This window comes from Pelodiscus sinensis, chromosome 7 (genome assembly GCF_049634645.1).
Source record: "Pelodiscus sinensis isolate JC-2024 chromosome 7, ASM4963464v1, whole genome shotgun sequence".
NCBI classification, from domain to species: Eukaryota; Metazoa; Chordata; order Testudines; family Trionychidae; genus Pelodiscus; species Pelodiscus sinensis.
In genome coordinates this window covers 72,051,599-72,075,405 of record NC_134717.1, presented here as the reverse complement: position 1 = coordinate 72,075,405, position 23,807 = coordinate 72,051,599, and the positions used below count along the sequence as shown (strand labels likewise).

The following is a 23,807-nucleotide window of genomic DNA, read 5'->3' as shown; positions in this document are numbered from 1 at the left end:
AGGACCTCCCCCGATCACCACAAGTTTTCAAAGATAATGGCCAATAGCTCTGCAATCACATCAGCCAACTTTCTCACTATCCTCAGATCTATTAAATCTGGCCTTATGGACTTGTGCATGCCCAGCTTTTCTAAATAGTTCTTAACCTGTTCTTTCTCCACTGAGGGGTGCCCACCTCCTTCCCATAATGTGCTGAAAACTGACTTTGTCTGTGAAGATGGAGGGAAAAAAAGCATTGAGTACTTCAGCTTGTCCCACGTTATCTGTCACTAGGTACCCTCCCTCATTCAGTCACACAGGGAAACTATAATACACATATACAGAAATCAAAGACCTAAATGACTAGTTAACAGAGTTGGGGTGGGGCGGGGAAGGATACCTGTTCTTACTATGTATAATCAAGTTTCAGGCATACTTAGTTATAACCCTTTAAATAATGGGATTCAAAACAGAAGAGAACATTATTATGTACAACTCACCCAAATTCTCACAGTTTTTAGTATTTGCCTTCTACGTAAAATCACTTAAAACATGGGCTAAAGTTGTTTCATAGCTTTACTCTCTCAGTAATGTGCAACAAGAACATAATAGTGTTATTAAGAAGTCAAAAATAACTTAACACAGTAACTATATACGATTTTCAGATGGTCAACCTTTCAACATTTAACTGAGTTCAGAAAATGAGCACATTTGTTAATAAAATTAATTTAAAAAATAGCTTTTCAAAATAAAAGCAATCCTTCAAATAAATATAGTCTTTTATATCCAGAGAACACTGAATTTTTGCTAGAGATAACGCAAATAACTACACTTAAGCACAGTAATGAAAAGACCGAAATGAACACCATGAGAATATATGAGCGGAATCTTATTAAGGATGACAGGATGAGGATTCGCTGGTTGTCCATCTCCTCTGCCTACCTTAAATGACAGCACAACAGAGTTAATTCTCAACACTACCATAAGAATTTCTTGCGTAATGACATTTATAATGGCTGCACAAGAATGCTGGCACCCTGTTTTTTTCAGCCATTTCTCTATACTGTATATTTAGCAATTCCGCAGTCTGACTTCAAGTCTCTAGCACAGCATGTTTCTTAAAACTACAGTCAAATCCTGCTTACCTTGTGCAACTGCCCTAAATGGGATCACTGGTATGAATAAGGCAAGAAGAAATTGACCCATTCTCTAAATTTCATATAAGGCTCACAATTTATGAAGTCTATAATCTTCATTCAAATATTGACATTAATAAATATTTCAGAATTACTGAAGATCACTGTCATTTTATTTTATCCTGGATGAATACTCACTATTCTCACTTCATAAGATGGTAGAAGTGGTGTTTATTATTACAGAAATTAAATGAATTTCTGCAAAGATCATAATTGTTCTGTAGAGCAAAAATGTAGTACTGACTTTCTTGAATGAAAGAAGTTAACAATTTCTTACATTACTATGTACTATCTGAATGTATATGTAGAGTGACTAACTAAAATTCAATGAAATGTCCATCTGAAATCTAATAAGGATCTATCTAGAAATTCTGTTCAATATTTCATTTACTTATTTTTAATTGATCATTAAAATGATGTTGAGGATTTATAGCAATCCATTAATTTCACCCTTGCAACAAATGAGTATTTGTTAGTGAAATCTATTTTGTTTAATTTAAACAGAATATATTAAAAGTTGTAAATTAAATGACAAAGGCAGGAAAGTCAAATGGAGCACAAATCTGATACAATAAGTATTCTATTTGTTTTGATCAGAATTAACATGTCTGTTCAAAGAGGACAAAAGAATAAATTAGTAAATGGATAAAGCAACTCTTAAATGGGCTATTCTGGATTCCATACACACATTCTCTCTCTCTCTCTCTCTTTCATACTCTCCACCCATTCCTTGAATTTATTAGAAATTTCACTATTAAAGATTTTAACTTAGATAAATTAACTGCATTAAAATACTGACATTGTGAGGGTTTTAATACTTCCAACGCCCGGCGAGAAGGCATTCCCATGTGAATTTTGAAATGCTTTAAAAATATAGCTATTGAAATATATGACAGATATGACAACTCTGCTTTCTCTCACAGTCTGCCATTCTCATCCCCAGTATCCTTCTCCTGTATTGCCTCCAGACATCGTTTTGACTTTGCATCAGTGTTTCCACTTCCAGTTTTGCTCAGTCCACATGACAAGCAGGCCAGCTGGATCTGCTTCATATTCTCTATGGCTTCATTCTTGGCATTCTTCAACAGGTCTCCTTGGCCCTAGGAGTATATACAAACACATTAAGAAGAAAAAAAAAGCACAAATAATATAGAGAGTTAAGAACTTAAAGTGAAGCTGCTGTTCTAATGTCCTTGTTAAAATTATTTTTTATGATGGATCGCAGTTTAAATTCATCCAGCTCTGCTTCGATCCCCCTGTGGGGCCTACTATTAATTTCAGCACAGACAGAAGGGAATGAAATAATCTGGCAGCTTTTTAAATGCACCGTACCTTTAGCCAACAAATAAGGCAGCTGGGCCGGGCCAGCAGATTCAAATCTTATAAACTATGAATTAGAGAGACAGGGTGGGTGAAGTAACATGACACTACCTTCTGTTGGGGAGAGAGACTAGCTGTTGAGCTTACACAGAGCTCTTGCTTCAGGTCTGGCAACAGAGGGTGGTCCCATGAAAGGTATTACATCAGTCATCTTGTCTCCCTAATTTCATGGGTTCAACATGGCTACAACAACAATAAAAAATATTTATTGTCATGAGCGGGATTTTACGGTCACTTATGCCTTTTTCGAACTAGTACACTGTTCTGTGGACAATGTTCCTAACTGGCTGAAGGGTCAATGTATTTAGGTGAACCCTTGGGGAGTGCAGAACCCAAGGGCCCCATCAAACCACAACAGCAGTTTGATAAACTGATCTCAAGGGAGCAGCAGCAAAGGAAAAAGCCTTGTCTTTATTAAGAAAAAAAATTTAATTTGATTTAACAACAACTAGCTAGGAGTTCTTTCAAATAGACGGCAAATCAATACATTTTAGTAGTCCTGCCTGTTTACACCCAGGCCAGTGAGAACTTAATTGAATCAACAGAAGGTTGTTCTCTTCAGTTTTGTCACCAATATATGTACTGCAACAGTGATTCTGCAAAACCAGGTCAACCACACTGGCCCTGCAAGTGACTCCACTACTCCAGCCTTTGAAACGTTAGATCTTAAATTAAAAAGTTTAATCATCTCAAATCGTATGGGTGGGATAAACTGGAAAAAGGATTTCATTAGAATTTTAGTACTAATGAAATCCTTCCCACATAGCCCATTAATACTCCTTAGTCATGGCTGGCTAATCCAGTTCTAAGCCTCTCATCAACAAAGGTGTATTGACGAGATTTGCAAAACACATTTCTGTGCACCATGCTGGATATAGTTAACCCGTTTCATGTCTCACTTTCCGGCAGACTACCAGGAACCCAGGATTTGATGCACAAAAAGCTTCTTTTATCCATTTCAAAACACTTTAAAAGTGAAGTCAGATTTTAAACTTCAGAGAAAATGCCAATCTTCAAACAATCAATTGTGTATCTCATTGTTAGTCACAGACACAATTATGAACAATTAAAATTTTTGAAGATTACACAGAAAAATAACAAAAAGAGGCCACTGAGAAATGATAATTAGAGAAGTTACTACAACGTAAATTAAGTTTACTCTTTGATCTATACGAGATCATCTGAACATGTAAACTGTGATTTTAAATAAAAATATGAAGCATTATTTTTTTTAAAAACAGAATTACACCTTTTGACTGCTTAGTGAACATAACGTGGTCTTCCCTATGAACATTAAAAACTAGTCATCTACCAGGAAGAACACCTGTGCATCTATATTTCTTTTTTAGTTTTCTTACTACAAATGCATAATGTTGATGCCTATAACATTTGGAAACCATTTAACCCCATCTGAAAGTTTATAAATACAAAATCACAACTTGATAGAGAGCAAGGAGAAATACAATTTAAAAAAAAATTATGTTTCAGTAAATAGTGGGAGCATTGAAAGATTCAGTGTTGCTATTTCCGGACACTTCCGTTATCCCAAAATAGTGCTACAGTCTAGATGTACCCTCAGTGTCACACAGTGTAGAACACACACACTTATAATATCCTTGTTTCCTTCAAAATCTGTCCAAAAGGGAGTGGAAAGTTCCAAACATTCTGAAATTAATATTGATATTTTAAATTTTGTGAAGTGACAAGAATGTGAAACTGGCGCTGCAAAAATAAATAAATAAATAAATAAATGCAGGAGATTCTGCTAGATATTAAAATGAAGTGCTGTCACAAGCTTGAGTCGATCTCTTTAATGTCAACATCAAACCAAGTGCAGCTTTAGATACATCATTCCATAGAGCTGTTTATATTTGCATTCAAAGTGAAAAGATTTCCACTTGCTTTTCTTGTAAAACCATTTTATTAGTTACAGTTTCCAAAAATCATTAAGCAGTTATGCCAAATTATAAATGGAAGTTCCTTTAAAATATAAGTGAACACTGAAAGTGGTAGGATAACATTTATGAGCATGCCCTAGATTGGGACATAATGGTGCTTCAAGCTTCCAATTTTCTAAGTCATCACCCACATAAAGGGCCATATTTTCCACTGTAATTCTGGCATCCTGAAACAAGTGACATTCTGCAGCTCCTCCAGATAGAGGTCTGGATGATTTCTCTGGGGTGAGGGTTAAAGATTGTGGTCCAGGGTCACACTGAAGTTGAGAGGTTTTTGCCATTGATTTCAATGGGATCAGGATGTCACCTCATGAGTTTCAGTGTTCATGCACCTTGAACCAGATCCATCCAGTCATATACAGATTTTCAAATGCAGATTATTACTATTAGGAGTAATTGGCATGGGGAGTAGTCTGGGTCACATGGGAATCAGAATACACGGATGCTGCTTTTTGTGCATTACTGTGTGCCCGTGACAAGCTAGTTATGCCATTTTGTAAGCCAAGAATTTAGTCCATTGTACATTAGATAATGAACAGCAGGAACAAGAATTGGATGACAAGTTTAAAAGCTGAACAAACTCACCAGGGAATCCTGCCCAGTAAAAAGGAAGCTATACATTTATAAGTGAGCCCTAAACAACGTGCTTTTTCAGCTCCACAGCTCCAATACCATGCACATAACACAGACACTAGGGGCAGGAGATATTCTAATGAAGATTTAGGGGCACATTTTTAAAGGTGGTTAGAGAACAAATATGCAGATAGGGTTCTACTGGGCTTTTCAAAAGCTCCTAACTCTCTTTGAAATAAGTAGGATTTAGATTTCTAGGCACCTTTGAAAACCTCACTAGTGGACTAGCTGCACCTAAAGTGCCTAAACACCTTTTTAAAATCTGTCCCTAACAGACTCTACATACCATCCCTACACCTACGCAAGCCAATATTTGTATGCCATCTGTATTTTGTGAGTTCTTACAGGACAAATCATATGTAAAATGGCAGTAAACCCTGACCAGAGCCCTTCATATGTTCAAAGGGTGAAGACCCCAGCACCTCTGTTTGGTATTCAAAAGCACTAGCTAAATATGGGTGACCAACAGGCTGCCAGGCGAGTGAGATATCACAATACTGCAAAGTACTCCACAGCTAACGTTGCTCTGCCTGTCCCCTTCTGCAGCACTGTAACAGGCAGGATTTAGCCCACAGTGGTCACCAGAGCTATCTTTCCTTTCAATGCAGCATGGTACATAACTTTGCACACTGTATTGTTTCAACCCTCGTAAACAAAAGCAAATAAACAATGGTAGCTGGCAGGGTTCAGCGCTGGTAAACAACATTTGGGAAACAATGGCAATTGGAAATGTCATTTTAGGCTAGTGCACGAGGGATTGATTGTCTCATTTCCTGATGACATGGACTTGTCCTGCTTGACAATGCAAGTCACTAAACAGATGTTAAGAATCAGATTTAATAAAAACCCCACAAAATATAGGGACTAAGGAGCTGTGTACTGTGCCTTACGAGGCACTGAGCTACAGAGTAAGAAAGCTCAATCCGACAGTTCTGGGAATATACTGCTGGATACATTTACAAGATGGGAAGCTGGTGAGCAGCTAAGGTTTAAAGAAGTCAGCAAATAAAGTCTGCACCACAAACGTTTCCAAGAAGTGTGATCACACTTGTATAGGATGAAGACTGATCTTGTGATTAAAGGCACTAGGATTGGGATTCTAGATATCAGGGTTAAGTCCATGACCATGACCCAGACACTCTGCAGAACTGGGGAAAAGTTACTTCATCTGCCTGTGCCTTAGTTACCCCGGCTATGTGTGGGGCTAAAGTCAGTATTATTAACCGAGCAGAAGGTAAATGCAGTGACTAAACCACATACTGGTAAGTGCCTAAAGAGAAAGAACAGTGGCATCAACTGAGACACAATTTACCGATTTCTGGGTACCTAATAACTATACTAAGGTTCATGTCAGAACATGAACCTAATCTGAGTTTGTTCAGAGTAGCATGAAACATCTGGATACTGTAATTGTTCATGCTACAATGCAGCCCATCTAATGTCTGATACTTGGCTTTATCAGTAATCTGTTACCAATTCGGCCATAATGGTGTCAGTCTGCCTCATCTCACTGCTACATGCCAACACTACAGTTCCCCATGTAACCCTTTTAAATATGTATTGGTGCTTCAACCTTAGCATTTTTATGGTATTTGCATTTGACTATTACAATTTGCCAGTAAGCCCAACCTCAGTTTTAAACAGTGTTTTGAAGGTTATGATTTGATTTATATCTAACGTAATTATGTGGGTATGCACACATACAAAAATATAAACTTGTGTCCAAAATTAATTTAGAGATTTGATTTTTACCACCTTTAAGCTATACTTTTATTCAACATCTGACCTGAGGCTGCTTTTTTTTGAGAGAGAGAGCGAGAGAGAGAGAGAGAGAGAGAGAAAAGGGGGGCATCCCAAACTGCTAATTGTTTAGGACCATGTTTTTTTTTTTTTTAATAAAATAATTTCCACTCAGTAAGTGAAGTATGTGCTGTTGGCAGCCATCGATGGCAGTAAGAGTTTTGCCACTGACTTGAGTGAGTTCAGGTCCTGTGTCCATGGAAGACTCATAAGCAAATATCCCTAACACAGCAAGTTTTCCATAATGCTTTTCAACATATGAAAAGCCTTTCCTTCACCAGGATTATACTTTAAACTTGCAAAAAATAAATCTGTTTTTATTTCCTAATACATGCTATGGTGAAATTACATGGGCCCTTAGGTCTCACATCTGTTTAAATGACACACATGTAGGTCAACCTTTCCCAAAGGCTTGTCTGGCTGGGAAAAGTGGCATGCCCCTAGAAAGACGTTAGGACCAGGAATCCCCTAATTCAAATCCTGCAATTTCCCAGCCTGCCTTTTGAGTTCAGACTCAGTTCTAATCATCACTGTGGCTCTCCTGTCCGAACAGCTTGCACACTATTGTGCACACAAATATGACAAACAAATATGTAGCTAGCTTGAAATGAGATTGTTCTACAGCACATGGAATCCAAATGATGAGTAAATGTCAACATTAATTTGCAAGATTATTAAAGAATAAAATAACATTCTTGTTTGGGTAGGGAGCTAGGCCCAACCTTAACTGAAAAGAAAATCCTTTAGTTATGAGAGGGAAGATCTCTTACATGCAGTGGTGCAGCAGGGCAGCTTGGGAATGTTGTCCAAGAGATGAACTATCATCCTCTTGCTATTCTGGGAGCTCTACCATCCATTCCAAGATGAAGGGAATTTTCAGCCTGACTGGTGTTATCAGCCCACTAAACCGGTTTACACCTAAAATGCCCAGCCCACTTTTATACAATGTCCCTTGCTGTACCAGTCTTCTGCCCCTTCCCAAGTTATTGCCTGGAGGTCTGAACTGAGTTGGCATCTTTCCCATAAGCTTGACTACCATGGTGATCAAGTTAGGTGGGGTTCAGGCTCCACCTGGGTATTGGTGTTATTTTGTTCCATCTGCGTAAGACTGGAGGTTTTGCAATTCTATGGCCTGTGTAAGGCAGGAGGTCAGACTATGTCGTCATCATAATCCTTTTGGCTTTAAAATGCATGAGTCTAAAACTGGTGTTATGTTAAGCCCATACAAGAATGGAAAACACCATATAGAATAAAGGATAGCCCTGAAGCTGGGGCTGTGTCTTCACATGGGTTTGTTCAGGACCTAGCACAATGAAGCCCCACTCCTGACTGGCCTCTGGGTGTTACCAAAATATAAATGTGAAATAACTATTGTAATTAATAATGGCATGATGCCTGAGTCCTTCTAGCCTGTGCGTTCGTGGAGACAATTTTAGCTGTTTAGTCTTCTGAACCCATATTGAACACAGTTCTGTGTGGGCAGTTACAACAGTTTCCACATGCTGTGAGTGGGGGTGAATCTCTCACATTGAACAGGAGCAGCACAGGACAGATTAAATTCAATAGCTATTAAAAACAAAGCTTAAACTGATAGCCTGTGCTGTCTTTTGGTGTCTTCCTTTTCTTCCCACAGCAAAAGGTGCACATGGACATTTTTCTCACATCTCCCTGTTAATCAGGCCTAGGTTCAAGTCTTCTCTGAAAGGTCCACTCAAGGTATTCTGCTTGACACTCAATGTATCTATCTTGGAAGGATGGCAGGAGGAGTGAAGCCTGTAGCTGTGGCCCTCTAGGAAGGCCAGATGATAGTTCATGAATTATTAATTATTATTATTATCTATTGCATCATTAAATAATCAGACTGTTACTATTGTTTATGCTTTACAAGTTTATCTTCAGGCAATGCTTCAAAATTTCTTTTGAATCCAAGAGCTAAAATATAATTCCATAAACTGTTTTTGAGATGCTGGAGAGAATCTAATTTTACATTTCTTCTAGAAATGAAATGTACCTACCAAAACTGAGCATATACTGCATTCATGTGTTTACCGATTGATCTATGTCTGAGTTTCCTTGGAATGTTTTTTTTTTTTAATAGCTGGTTAATTTGAGCAAGCCAAAGAAGCAAAAATGATTTTGAATCATCTGTCACAAGAAAATTAATGACAAACTTATCCCTTGTGACAGTGCTGTCATAATTCTAAAGATATCATAAAATATTGCTGTGGGGATTCTCTGTTTGAGAAGCCATCTGTCTGCTTTGAAAAACTGATTGTGAGCATAATCCATTTATGAAAAATGTCAGCAAAATTGTGTCAACACCTTAAACTAACTACTAGAAAGAATCTGGAGTAATTTTTAAAATATAATTAAACTGACATGACCTTTACAAATCAAAGTCATTGTCATATGCTCAGTGAACAGTACAGTCCTCTCTACTCTCACAAAAAGAGGAATCATTCTCTCAGGACAAAGAGAAATTGTGTTTGTCCATTTTTGGCATCTATCTCTCTTCATTCAGTTACTGATATCAGCAGTGTCTCTGAAAATAAATATAATAAGTGGGAAAAGGTTAAATTCAACATTTGGGAGGATCCTAAGTAAAGCTAAAAGTGATTAATCAAACCATTTTAGTTGGAAATTTAATCAAGCTTTCTATTTTTTTTCTTCTAGGAATAAAAGTGACAGAATATTAAATATGATGTTTCATATGCCAAACTACAACTATGGAATTCAAATATGGATTAATAATACTGCACAAACAGTACAGTATGTCAAGTTAATAGCTTGAGCCTTTGCTTTGATGGACAAATACTATTTAAAACACAGAAAGATCGTTTTACATAACTTTAAATGTTATTCAGGTTCAATGCCATTGTACAAAAGGCTTCAAGCAGTGTATTAACATGACTAGAAACACCTTCGTAATAACTAGAGATAGGCAAAATTGCGGGTTTCCATTTTTTTAAAACTTTGGCATTCTATAAAGTCAAACTAAATCAGTTGAGGTTCAGATTCTTCAGAATCTGAAGGTATAGCAGGAGGAAGATGTCAAGGTAAATGGTTTCAGTTTGATCAGTTTCTAATAAACACTTGAGTTCCTATTAAATGAATTAACCTTTGACATTTATATAATTGTGCCTTACCATCCTTTAAGCAGCCACTATTACTGACAATTCAGACTCCCACTAACAGATTACAGACCCCCCTGCCGCCCCAGAAACACACATTGTATTGTCAACAAAGAATGATACAATATTCAAGTGGCTTTCTACAATAACCATAAGCAGACTACAAAACAGTCTTTACAGCCCATACATTAATGTGTTAAATACTGCACTGAGATTTGAAAGGCAAAGAGATCTTAAGGATGAATTTATTACCATTAAAATGTAAAGTCTTCAACAGCTGCATATTGAGTATTAGGATCTCTATGCCGTACAAAACTGACACTGTTACACAGTAAGCAGGCTAAGCAGCTGGCTGCTAGGGCCATTTTGTGGTCTGTTTATTGTTACAGCAGACGTTCTCCTATATACTGGTGAACGCATTCCTCAACAATGTATTAGGGGGGCTTTATATAATCCATTTCTAAGGGCCTGAGTAAACAAACAATAAGTGATTTGATTTTCCCTCCACTGTCCATCTCACAGCAAGTTCATACCATAACTTTCACTTTTGCACAATAAGGAGGAAACTAACTACATATTGCTATTTAATCAGACAGTAAAACAGAGGTGGGCAATAATTTTTTGCTGGGGGCCACTTCAGAAATGTTTGAAGAGGTCCCAGGCTGCTCTGGAAGGGGTGGGGTCAAGTTACTTTCAGGCTTCCCCACCCCCAGACCATGATTGGTCTGGGGGTGGGGAAGCGCCTTTGCCCCCTCCAGGGTCCCCCTAGGCGCCCATGCCCTGGGCGGCGGGAGGAGACTTCACATGCTCCCTCACCCCCCGGGCAATCAGGATCTGGGGGCGGGGGAGCATGGGAAGTCTCCTTCCACCCTGCCCGCATGCTCCTCTCAGGGTGAGGGTAGGGTGGAGGAAACTTTGAGCACTCCCCGCCTCGCTCCCAGGCCAATCAGGGCTTGGGGGCGGAGGAATGCGCAAAGTCTCCTCCCACCTTGCCAGGAGCCTGCGGCACACCTAAGTGCTGGGTGCTCCTGGCAGGGTGGAGAAAACTTTGTGCACTTCCCCTCGCACCCAGACTCTAATTGGCCTGGGGGGGTGGGGAAGTGGCAGGGCCTCCGCAGACTGGATCAACCCACTTGGTGGGCCGGATCTGGCCCACGGAGGCCCTTTTGCCCACCCCTGCAGTAAAATCATCATCAAAGAACCCAAGATTTTGGCTGAAGAAGCTTCACTGTAAAAGCTCAAGCATGAAAAGACAAATTATCAATAAAGTATTATGTCATTTTAAATTGCCCGATGTACACGGAGAAAGAGTAACACATTTAAAATAATGGTACAGCTTAACTATCAATGGTCAGAGAGCGGAAGGCAAAAAATCCTATAGAAACTCCTGTGATATTTATAGATTCTGTACAGATGCTGAATTTACAGCAATGGTTCCATTTTCAAAGTGTTGTTCTGAGGATTTAACTGTGTTTAATTAATACTAGGGATGCATAGTTCAATCACCAAACAAGGTTTTGAAAATTTACTCCTAAACAGAAATCACAATTTTCAATGGCTACCAAAAGCTGATATTATTCCACTGCTTTTTTTCCCCACAATCAAAATATGGAAAGCTATTGGTATGAATTTGATTTTAATGAATTCTAATTTTAAAACAGAACATTTCATTTTTTCAAATCTTCTGTGGAGCATTCATAGGTTTGTGTAGATATTCTATTATTATTTTAAACACTTTATTAAGACATTTATTTCTCTCTCTCTGATACAGATTGTGCTGTACTTGTTAAAACACAACAAAAAATCTGGAAGAAGAAAGAACATGTTTGTCTTATAAAGATGTGATGTCTAGAAAAAGGTGGAACATGGATTATTCCTAGGAATAAGGGCTGCAGGATCATAGCCTAGCTGTTTATTTTGTGGTATGTAAGCGTGACTAGGTTCTTGCACAAAATAAAAAGGCAAAAATAAACCGGGGGCAGGCTTGGACAATCACTTTGGTTTGTGTACTATTCCGCATGCTAAACTAAGCAGCACTAACTTGCTACATTAGGTTCAGTATGGTATGAAAGGCATAGACCTGTGTCTCAGTATCACAAAGAAGGCCTTTTCAAATATTTGCAAAAATAAAGCTTTGTGATATTAATGACTGGAAGGAGTTTGCAATTTTTTCCAACTATTGCTTGCCTATTTCCTTGCCAATCTTTAAGAGTTTTATAAAATAAGCCATCAGAAGATGGATGTGTAAAGCATTGACCAAACCGATTAAAACAAAAATTAAAATCTGAAACAATGCCATATGTATATTTATATAATAATGTGCTCTAATGGTAATCCCCATGCATGGATGGGCTTAATCCATTGAGATAATTACATAAATCAGACAATGTATAGTATAGTCCCACAAAAGAATGAGCCTGTAAAGTTTGTGATAGAGAAAATACAACCAATGAAGGGCAGTTACCATTGTATGAAATGTTATATCTCTGTAAACAAAAGTTGAAAGAGAAACTACACATGGACTATATATGTTTTTCCCTGAGGCTGCGTCTAGACTGGCATGTTTGCGCAAAATCTTACCGCCTGTCTACACTGGCCGCAAGTATTTGCGTAAGAACACTGACTTTGTAATGTACAAAATCAGTGGTTCTTGCGCAAATACTCTGATGCTCCCGCTCAGGGATAAGCCCCCTTGGGCAAGTATTCTTGCGCAAAAGGGCCAGTGTAGACAGCAATGTTAATTTCTTGTGCAAGAAAGCCCGATGGTTAAAATGGCCATCAGAGCTTTCTTGCGCAAGAGAGCGTCTACACTGGCACGGATGCTTTTGCACAAAAGCAAATCTTTTGCGCAAAGGCACATGCCAGTATAGATGCTCTCTTGCGCAAATACTTTTAATGGAAAAACTTTTCCATTAAAAGTATTTGCGCAAAATCATGCTAGTCTAGACGCAGCCTGAGGGTTTTGATTGCAGACACCTTGTGAAAGTATGGTCAGCACAAAGGTTTTTAGCACAAATTCACAGAAGGAGTGCCAAGTTATAACCAGAGAACTGAATGGTATAGCAAGCGTGCAAGATGCTATTCCTGGGCATTTTTAAAATGCAACAGTAGTTTCCAGCTCTGTCCTCTGAAAAGATGTAAGAGAAAAGACTGGCATATGAAAAGCATGATTATAACATGGGAGAATTCATATATCACACTTGCACAGGTGATATGCATTAAAAAAAGATAAACTTTGTTTTTAAATACATGGTAGATTGTAGGCAGTGAGATAAATTATGCTACATGCTTCAAAAGGTGGATTTGGGAGTTTTTCAAAAAGTATCAGCATTGCTAATTAGTAAGAGTAGACTACAGAAGGCATGTGAGATGGAAAGTGAGTTAACAATAAGTTTATAATTTCACAAGATGATTATAGATACAAACTGAAACATTTACATTCTATTTTAATTACATATGGAAATAAATACAACCCAAGTCTCTATTGATGTATATTTCATTCGTTGTCTGATTTCTTAAAGGTACCTCAACAGAGATGAATCTGAAGGAAGCCTAGCAAGAGATCTCTGATTTGATAAGATACAGGCTTTAAGAATGATAATATCCAGATGTGAATTTATTATTTTTTTATTCGGACCTTTTCTCGTTTGTTTGCAGACATGCCACCCGAGAGTGGCGTATTAAGGTACCTGAGAACAACAGTGAGCTACAGGGACTCCTTTCACTTTGCCCCTTTCCCTGATAAACACTGCTCTGCACACCCAGCATGACCAGACCCCGTAACCTCCCCTCCTGCCCACAGGATCATGGCTTGGAAGGCCCCTTCCCATGCATGCTTCTGAACCAACAGTGTGAGTCCAGATGCTCCTGACATCTCTGTGCACCTGCTGTACAGTGGCCACTGTAAAGCATATCTTTGGCCTTGCAGAGAACACATCTCCATTGTCTTTACAGAGACCTTCACTGTATGTTAACAGATTAGGATTAGGTTTTAACACAATGTATCTCCTGTAATGAGTGCCTTTGTAACTTTTCATTACAGGGAGAACAGCAGGCAGCTTGTACCCCTCCTGCTCCAGCAGCTGTCCATCTCACCGATTCGCAGGTGAAAATGGACAAGAGAAGACACGTTTAAGGAGAAAACATGATATGGAGGAATACGTTCCTGGAGGAGACACAGGTGGAGAGGATGGTGGAGATGGAGGAGAGAATGGCAGAGAGGCAGGACAGAATAACAGAGCAACAGGACAGGAAAGCGTGTAGGGAGCTGTAAGCAAGGCAACAGGACGGCAGTGATGGAGTGCCTGGAGGCTAGCCTGGAGAACAGCCCCCGGCCAGGACTCCCTCCACCCATGCAAAATAACTTTCCCAGTTCCATAGCCTCCACCCCCACATACTCAACCTCCAAGGTGTTGGGAGGCAAAAGGCTGTCCTCACATTTCTGAGCCCTATCCCCCTTCTTGGTTTCCCATCATGGACTTCTTTTCTTTCTCTGCTATCTTCTCTAAATAAAAACACATGATCTCTGAACAACAATTTCTTCTTTGCTTCTACCACAGTGCTGGTGTGGGGGATTCCAAGCAAACACAGCAAATACTGGGCCCCTCATTGAGAGCAACGTGCATGACTTTCAAAACTGATCATTTATAAAACTTTCTTTCAAAGCCTCTCTGATTTGCACTGCCCTGCGCTGTGCTCTCCTTGTCACCCCGGTGTCTGGCTGCTCAAAATCTCTGACTAGGCACTCTGCCTCAACCTCTCTGCCCTGCCAGATAACGTTCCCCTTTGCTCACACAAAAGTTACGGAGCACACAACAGGCTGCCACCACAAGGGGAATGTTACTTTCAGTGAGGTACAACCTAGTCAGCAGAGTCCTGAATTTTCCCTTTAAGGCCCAAAAGCACATTCAACCACCATTCTGCACTTGCTCAGCCTGTAGTTCAACTGTTCCTTACTGCAGTCCAGGCTGCCTGTGTACATGTTCATGAGCCATGGGAGCAAAGGGTAGGCTGGGTCGCCAAGGATCACTATTGGCATTTCCACATCTCTGATTTTTTTTTTTTTTTTAATTCCCATTGGGGAAAACAATTCCAGTGTGCATCTTTCTGAAGAGGCAGGAGTTTCTAAAGATGTGTGTGTCATGCACATTTCTCAGCCATCCAGGAATTACAGACTGGCCAGCCTCACCTCAGTCCCTGGAAAAATCATGGAGGGGATCCTCACGGAATCCATTTTGAAGCACTTGGAAGAGGGGAAAGTGATCAGGAATAGCCAACATAGATTCACCAAGGGCAAATCATGCCTGACCAACCTGATTAGCTTCTATGATGAGGTAACTGGCTCTGTGGACATGGGAAGGCAGAGGATGTGATATACCTTGACAACTGCAAAGCTTTTTATATGGTCTCCCACAGTATTCTTGCTAGCAAGTTAAGGAAGTATGGATTGGCTAAATGGACTGTAAGGTGGAGAGAAAACTGGCTAGATGGTCGAGCTCAATGGATAGTGATCAACGGCTCATTGTCTGGTTGGCGGTTGGTATCAAGGGGAATGCCCGCAGGGTCAGTTCTGGGGCTGGTTTTGTTCAACATCTTTATTAATGACCTGAACAAGGGGATGGATTGCATCCTCTGGAATAGCTACTCACAGTGCATCGCTCTCAAAGTCGATGGCAGTCTCCCTAATGGAGACACACTACATGGAACTACGTTGAATTCTTCCCTGCAGGTGGGACACTGACCTTCAACTTTGCAAAATCAGGTAACCAGAAATCGACCTTAATAGATTTAACCTTATATAGTAGTCTAGATGTGGCTTAAGAAAGATATCTTACAGCAGCTCTATTACCTGACATTGTTTTGGGTGGTGGATGCGCACAATATGCATGGAATCTGCATGAATCCAGTAATATGCATGAGAATTCCATGTTCAAAGGTATAAAATGACTTTCAATGCCCAACTACAGTTTAAATGAAACTAATTAGGAGTTTTTGTTAAAAATCAAGCCAACCACTTCCACTCAGCCTTTGATTTGCCTAGTATAACCTCCTATTTACTAACTCCTTAATTCACCCAAATTAATTTCTTAGAACAAGGCTGTACAAGGTAGGTTACAACTCTCCGCTCACTGTGTAGTGGGCCCAGCTGGGCTAGAGCAGCCCCCACCCGTGGTACCATAGGCGGGTAGCCGCTCTGACTGGGCTGGGTGCCAGTTAACCAGTTACCCTGGTAAGCATACTGATAAAGCAATGCTTACCAGTAACCAGTTAACTGGTTATCTCTTTGTATTCCTAATAGCTGGATATTCCTCTTATTCATATAAAGGTCTAATATTTCTCAGAGTTCACCAAAGGGAGGGGTGAGCAATAAGTTTTGATCGGGGGCCACTCCAAGATTTTGGTAAGTGGTCAAGGCCACACTTTTCTATGAAGGGGATGCGGGGTCTGGGATGGAGGTTGGGTACAGAAGGGAGCTCTGGGTAGGAGACTGGGGTATAGGAGAGAGAGTGGGGTCTGAGAGGGAGTTTAGGTGAGGGAGGGGATTGTGACCTGGGACAGGGAATGGGGTGCAGGGTCCGGGATAGGGTATGGGTGCAGGAGAGGATTCTGGCCTGGGGGAGAGGTGTAGAAGGTGGTGCAGAGACTGGAAGGGAGTTGTGACCTGGGGGAAGGGAAGTGCAGAGGGTGATAACCTGGGGCAGAGTGCATGAGGGGGTGAGATGCCAGGTGCAGGCTCTGGCCCAGAGGTACTTACCTAGGTGGCTCCCAGCCAGCAGCCCTGCAGGATCCTGCTCCAGCTCCAGACCACTCAAAGCAGCTGGCTCCTCCACATGCCGCTCTGCATCATGTGCAAGAAAGGGTGACTTCGTGCTTTGATCCTGCTCCCAGCACAATCTTTGGAGTGCCCATTGGCCAGTTGTTTCCAATGCTGGATGCAGGAGCAGTGCACAAAGTCCACTGCAGAGAGGTACCTGGAGCCACCAGCTATTTTGAACAGCCTAGGGTTGCTGCAGGCCTGAGGATCCCAGAGGGCAGGCTATGGGCTGAATCCAAAGACTGGACCTTGCCCACCCCGACTTAAGCTTTGGACCACAAATATATCTTGTGACAATGGTTCCACAGCCTAATCTTTCACTATGTGAAAAAGGAGTTACTTTTATCAGTTTTCAACTTGCCACCTTACAATTTCATTGAATGCTTCCTTATTCTTGTATTATGAGAAAAGTAAAACAAACATATCCCTGCTCCCTTTCTCTATTCACTATTTTGTATGCTTTTATCATGAACAAGCAAGGAAATTCTTGTTTATTTCATGGACTCAAAAGAACTAAAAAATTTTATATTTCTTACCATTCAGACTCTTCAGAACTTTAAATAATTAAAACACATTTCAAAATTAAGATTTTTCAAAATATTTAGGTATTGTGGGCAGAATTTTAACAGAGATTCTCCGAAGAGCCAGCTGCCTTCGTACTCATGATCATAAATTTCCCTATTGCATCTACAGCAATTGCCTACTTGGAAAAATAACATTAAGAAAGTCAGTCTGTATTTTTAGCATCTTTTAATGTAATTTATCAAGAAGGAGAAGCAGCTCCCTGTAACCAGCAAGCTGTCTGTGGAGCGCCCAGGAAGGACTTTGCTGACCACAAGTGGTCTTAGACCACAATCTGAGAAATACTTAATTAGTGCAAAATTGTTTCCAGAATGACTTAAAAGGTAAAAATAAATAAAAAATATCTCCTGCTGTAGTACTGCACCACTGATTTTAAAGCCAAACTCTACTGAAATCAGTGGAGAGTTCTTATAAATCAACAGCACTACAAGGCTCCAGATCTGCTCTCTCTCTCTCTCTCTCTCTCAAGCAGTTTTGTTTTAGGGTTTTTTAAAGATATAATAAAAGTTGGCTTTTTAAAAAATGTCTTTTTTCCTTGTTGGTGTTTAAATTAAATTACCTCATATCAGACTGTCATGAGCAATGAATGTAAACATCTACCATCTGTAAGTGCTATGGCAGGAACTTTCTTTCTGAAATAACAGCATTAATTTGATGTTTTCAATATGCTGTGAAGTTCAGGGGAAGGGGGTTTTGAGAAAGAGAGAGAGAGAGAGAGAGAGCAGGAGGGAGGGAGAGAGAGAGAAAGAGGCTATGTCTAGACTGCATTCCTCTCTCAAAAGAGGAATGCAAATGAAGTCAATCAAAAATTCAAATGAAGCGCGGATTTACAAATGTCCCGTTTCATTTGTATAATCACGTTGGAGTACAGCTAGTTCGGATTAGAAGCCTAGTCCGAACTAGCTACTCCGTGCGGCATGTAGCCGCGCGGCACGGGGTTCGAACTAGCCGGGATTTAAAAATGGCGGCGCCCGGCTTATGCAAATGAAGCCCGGGAAATTCAAATCCCAGGCTTCATTTGCAAGTGCGGTATGCCTACATTACCCTCCTACTTCGAAATAGGAGGGTAGTGTAGACATACCCATCTACACCAGTGCAAATTGGGAATAACTCCAAGTCAGTGGGGTTACACCAATGTAAAACCATAGCAAAAGGAAAATCTGGCAGAAAGGGTGGACTTTTCAGTATGCTTGCACCTGTCTCTCTGAGCAAGACTACCAGTGCAGAAAAGGCAAATATGCATTTGATTGTATTGTAGCTTAAAAAAAAATCCCTGAAAAAATAGCTGACTTTGTAGTCTTTAAAGGTCCCTAGACTTAGCACTTTGGCTTTTTGTTTATTGACTGCACAATTCAGGACTGTAACTCATAAATGAATGTTATTTTGGTAGTATCTTGCTCCCACTGATCTGAATATATCCCTAATATGGAGCAGAAACACCTGCTAAGGAAAACACACAGTGGAGTTTAAAGCTAGTAACTGGATCGGCCTAACTTTAATTGCACAAAACTATGCATATTCTTACTCAGGGTTAGCTGAATGGAAAAGACTATGCAAAGTTACAGCCACCAAACAAAGACTTAATTCCTACTTAGAGTAATGCTTAATTTCATGTGTGTGTGTGTGTGTGAATGTGTGTAGCTGTGCTTACATTTTAGTGAAATAACCTAATTATACTGAAATACAATTACGTCAGCCCGAGTGCTGGTCAAGTAATGGAGCATACTCACACAGTACTTATTCACATGTAAAGTTATGTATATGCTGATTGGGTCTTGGTATCTGGTTTGCATAATTACTGCCGTTATTACTGAATAGCCATACAGTTTGCAAATTGTTGTATTCTGATTGGCTGACAGCCACCATCAACTAATTACAGTGCAAACATTTGCAGAACTACTATTTATAGTGTGAAAGAGTTTTCAGTGACTATGTACTGGCTGTGCAAATTTCCCTTCTCTGGCACACAATCCCTCTGATGTATCTGCTCCCAAGCTCAATTTTCAAAGTATTTCTAATAAGAAACGTATTCTCTTTAGCTGAAGAAAAAAACATCAACATTTACATGAAGGGGAAAAGAAAGAAAAGCCATTAAACTGCTGGAAAGGCAAATGTTTTAAACAGAGCTGAGAATAAATGACTGAATCATTTCCTTCCTTCACATCAAATCCTATTCCTACTGACTTCAATGGGAGTTTTGCTAATGACCTCAATAGAAGCATCACTGAGCCCTTTTCTCTGGTCACTTTACTTCCTCAGAGGTCAGATTACAGTCACTCCCCGAGTTGCGAACGGTCAAGTTACAACTGTTCGCACTTACGACCAAAGCTCCAATGGAGCGGATGTAAAGGCGGTCCCCGAGTTACGAACAGCGCAGTCGCATGTAACTCAATGGGGTCCGAGTTACGAACAGATCGAGTTACAGCCAAGTGTTTGGTCTATAACTCGTTCGTAACTCAGAGAGAAGCTGTATTCATAGAAGAGGCTTGTGACCATTAGAGAGGGAGCAATTGAAAGGAAACAGTGAGGGAAGAAGGAAAATGAGAAGGGTCAGAAGTAGACATGACAGAAGATGAGAAGTCACAATGAAAACTGAAAATATGGGGATGAAGTAACTAAGGGCACATCTATACAGCAGGGCGAAAGCCGAAATCAGCTATGCCACTTGAGCTACGTCAATTGTGTAGCTGAAGTTGAAATAGCTTATTTCGGCTTTTGGCGCTGTCTACACAGCAGGAAGTCCGAGGTAGAGCACTGTTCCTCCGACTTCCCTTACTCCTTGTAAAATGAGTGTTACAAGAGTAGGAGTAAGAAGTCCTCCAGCTTGACATTATTTCAACATTATGTCGAAATAACTGCATGCTGTCTAGATGCGGACTATGTTATTTCAGAATAACATCAGTTATTCCAAAATAACACTGCTGTGTAGACATAGTCTAGTCTAACTGAATGTAGCACACACAAACAACCTGACTCAGGGAGCTCCTATGTTGATTGCATTACTTGTTTCATATTTGTTATAATAAAACATAAATTGCTTCGTATAAACTAAGTCAAATTTCTAATCTGCCAGACTGCCACGCAAAAAAGGGGGCTTGGCAGTAGAAGCTCAATGTTAATTCAGAATACAAAGGACCTTGTTAATAAACGTTCAAAGTAATTTGTGGGTAGCAGGAATCTTATGTGAACTCCTGAGCTCAATCGTGCTGTACTCATATATGTCAGCTCTGAAATGTGATCAATGTCTTTTCTTATAAGGGACAGAATTATGTGACCTAGTATGCACTAAAAGTATACAGTGCCATGCATGTGAAACACTCCTCTTTTGATAAACTAATGGTGGATGAAAAAGGATCTTCCCTTGCCTTGCATTCTGTAAGAAGAATTTTAAAAGGAAGACTTTATTATCTACTTCTTTGTGAGGTCCATGGAGTTTTTCTGGATTTGTACTCCTTTAACTAAAATATGAATTGGAAATTGGATTATAAATACTTGAAAGTCTCCAAAAAGGAGACAGCAATTGCCTGCCTGAGTATATCTATTTTTCTGATTCTGTAAGGAATAGGTTTCTTTCTTATGTGCTAGTACAATAAAATAATGCTGCACAACACCATATCCCATGTCCAAAATATAGAATATAAGACAATATGAAGTGAGAATATTCAGGAAAGTTAAATACAGTTTTCTTCTGTCAATTTGGAGGAAATCACATCAGTTCTGCCTGTCATAGTGGGACTTCTACCCACTTTGGGAAAATATAATTGAAAACTCAGGAAGAGAACAGACTATTGATCCTTACTGCTTGTGCCTTTTAGTTCTGCTCTCACTTGACTCTTTCACACACAGCATATCTGACGTAATCAGTATCACTTTTTTTTTGTGGTCTAAAAATAAACGGCTGCTGCAGGGACAATAGTGCATCTTTATATAGACTTCTTTTCCACCAAAATACTCACACTGAAAAATGACTTATTAACAAAAGAAATAATTGAGGGGCTCAAGTATGTTCACTCTCATGAACCTTTTTTCACTTGACCTAGTTTAAGGAAAACAGTAGTTGTCAAGGATACAAGTGGAGTTTCCTGCCACTGCTTGTTTTTTTCTGTAAAACACACTTCAAACAGAGAACTGAAATCTTTTGATCAAGTTAGCTACTCTGACACCTCTTGTACAAATTTTCCTAAACAACTCCCATCTTTAAAGCTTAAGAAGCTGTCCTTATAAAGAGTGGCTCAGGGACAGCAAACGTAAAATAAAAACTTGCTTACTCTGGAACATTCAGAACTTTTTGAAAGCAGAATGTAGATCCCTCTTTCACACAGTAAACTAGTTCTCTTCCTATTTCTACCTGGGGAAACGATCATGCTGCCAGTCATGTGTGGCATGAGTAAGATTTTACTGTTGAGCCACAATCACTGGTAACTCATTATTATTAAATATATGAAGAGTACTATTCTGTTAAGTACCATTATTTAATCCACAGAAGTCAAAGCACGTTACAAATGTGGGAGTGCAGTACCCTACTTTACAAACCAGGTACATGGAACAGGCGAAGTAAAGCAAAATGGACAATGTCAAAGCAAATCATAGAATCACTGGCTCTGATTATTCCAGTTGATGTTTGGATGTTATCAAAGACTCTCATGCAATGAGAAATCAAATATGATTTATTTTAGGCAACAACTAATGCTGAAAAAATCCTACAGCTCACAGGTGAGAAACTTGTGAGCTTTCCATTGAGTGACTTCAGTTTTTGTTGTTTTGTTGAGCTGAAGGATTTGTTCCTTCATGGAAGTGAATCCAGTTAGTGATTACTTGTTTCCCACCCTCAGGGACAACTTTATTTTTTAGGCATTGACAGCGTACCTGCATAACAAAGATGGGGCAGTTAGCCTTGCATAATTTAGAAGAGCTTTTAACTGTACATTAAAATGTACAGGGAAGTTGTGGAATCTCCATTACTGGAGACTTTTAAGAGCAGGTTAGACAGACACCTGTCAGGGTTGATCTAGACAATACTTAGTCCTGCCATGAATGCAGGGGATTGGACTAGCTGATCTTTAGAGGTCCCTTCCAGTCCTACAATTGATTTTATGATTATCTGCTGAAAATGGGAGTGCTTGTAATTAGCATAAAATGTGCAAAAAAAAATAAGTTTTCAGAGAATAAACTTTCTGATGAGCAGCAGAGCTTCCATTCAGACACCAATGAAGACTGTACTCCAGCAATTCCCTGATAGTATAATTTAAAACATTTGCTGGTATAGTAATGCTACTTGGGTGTGATTTTGTACTGACAAAAGATCTAGTGTAGACAATCTAAAGCAAAGAATATGTCACTCCCTCAATGCCATAAAAGTCTTTTAGCTGGTATTGTATAAACTGTGTTTACACCAGAAAGGTCTGTCAGTGTAGCTACACTGTACCTGTGTATACCTTAGAGAACTCCAGCAGTGGCCCTAACTTATTCTGAGAGTAAATTGAAGCCATTTTTGTCCTAACCTGCATCTCGCACATTGGGCAGAGCTCAGTCATACCTAAACTGGGAGACCTAGAATATTAATTCTACACTGTTAAACTCTTCAGCTCTTCAACAAAGGAGGAGTCAAAAATTCTCCACAGGCTTGTTAATTTCATTTCCATTCAAACCCAAGGAAAGAAACATATGGTAGATGGGGAAAAACAAAATCGGTAAAGTAAAATATATTTTAGACTAGAGGTGTGTCTAAACTACACCCCTCTTCCAACAGAGATATAGATGAGGCACATCATTATTGCAAATGAAGTGGGAATTTAAATATCCCACACTTCATTAGAATAGAAATGGCCGCTGCTTTTTGCCGATGCAGCACTCTGCCGGCAAAAAGCAGCAGTCTAGATGGAGATCAGTCGACAAGGAAAGCCTTTTCTGACCGATTCTGTAAACTTCGTTGCATGAGGCATAAGGGATTGGTCGGAAAAGGGTTTCCTTGTCAACCAATCCCCATCTAGACTGTCGCTTTTTGCCAGCAAAGTGCTGTGTCGGCAAAAAGAGGAGGCCATTTCTATTCAAATGAAGTGCGGGATATTTAAATCTCTGCTTCATTTGCAATAGCAATGTGCCTAATCTACATCCCTCTGTCGGCAGAGGGGTGTAGTTTAGGCACACCCTAAGTGAATATTCTTAATAATGGAGGTTAAAATACATATTAACTCATTTTGAAAATATAATGTATGTTTTCAATAATTAATAACCTTGTGATTAAATATTGCTCTTCATTGAATTTATCAGACAACAAGAATCTTCCAAGTGGTATAAAGGACAATAGGAATTTGATAAGCAATAATCAGTGCCT

The 23,807-nt window shown here is 39.6% G+C and overlaps 1 protein-coding gene across 9 annotated transcripts in view; it reads right to left on the bottom strand.

Annotated features, from left to right (window-relative positions):
• Nucleotides 1–542: 542 nt before the first annotated feature.
• PLCL1 (phospholipase C like 1 (inactive)) overlaps nt 543–23,807 on the bottom strand; it is a 322,644-nt gene continuing 299,379 nt past the window's right edge. For 8 of the 9 annotated variants that reach the window (XM_075934261.1, XM_006117924.4, XM_075934260.1 and 5 more), the window contains one exon: nt 543–2,275. In XM_075934261.1, coding sequence (XP_075790376.1) covers nt 2,093–2,275 — 183 coding nt within the window. In that variant the 3' untranslated portion in view covers nt 543–2,092. The remainder of the gene's footprint in view (nt 2,276–23,807) is intronic. The other variant, XR_331663.4, reaches the window with a different exon arrangement.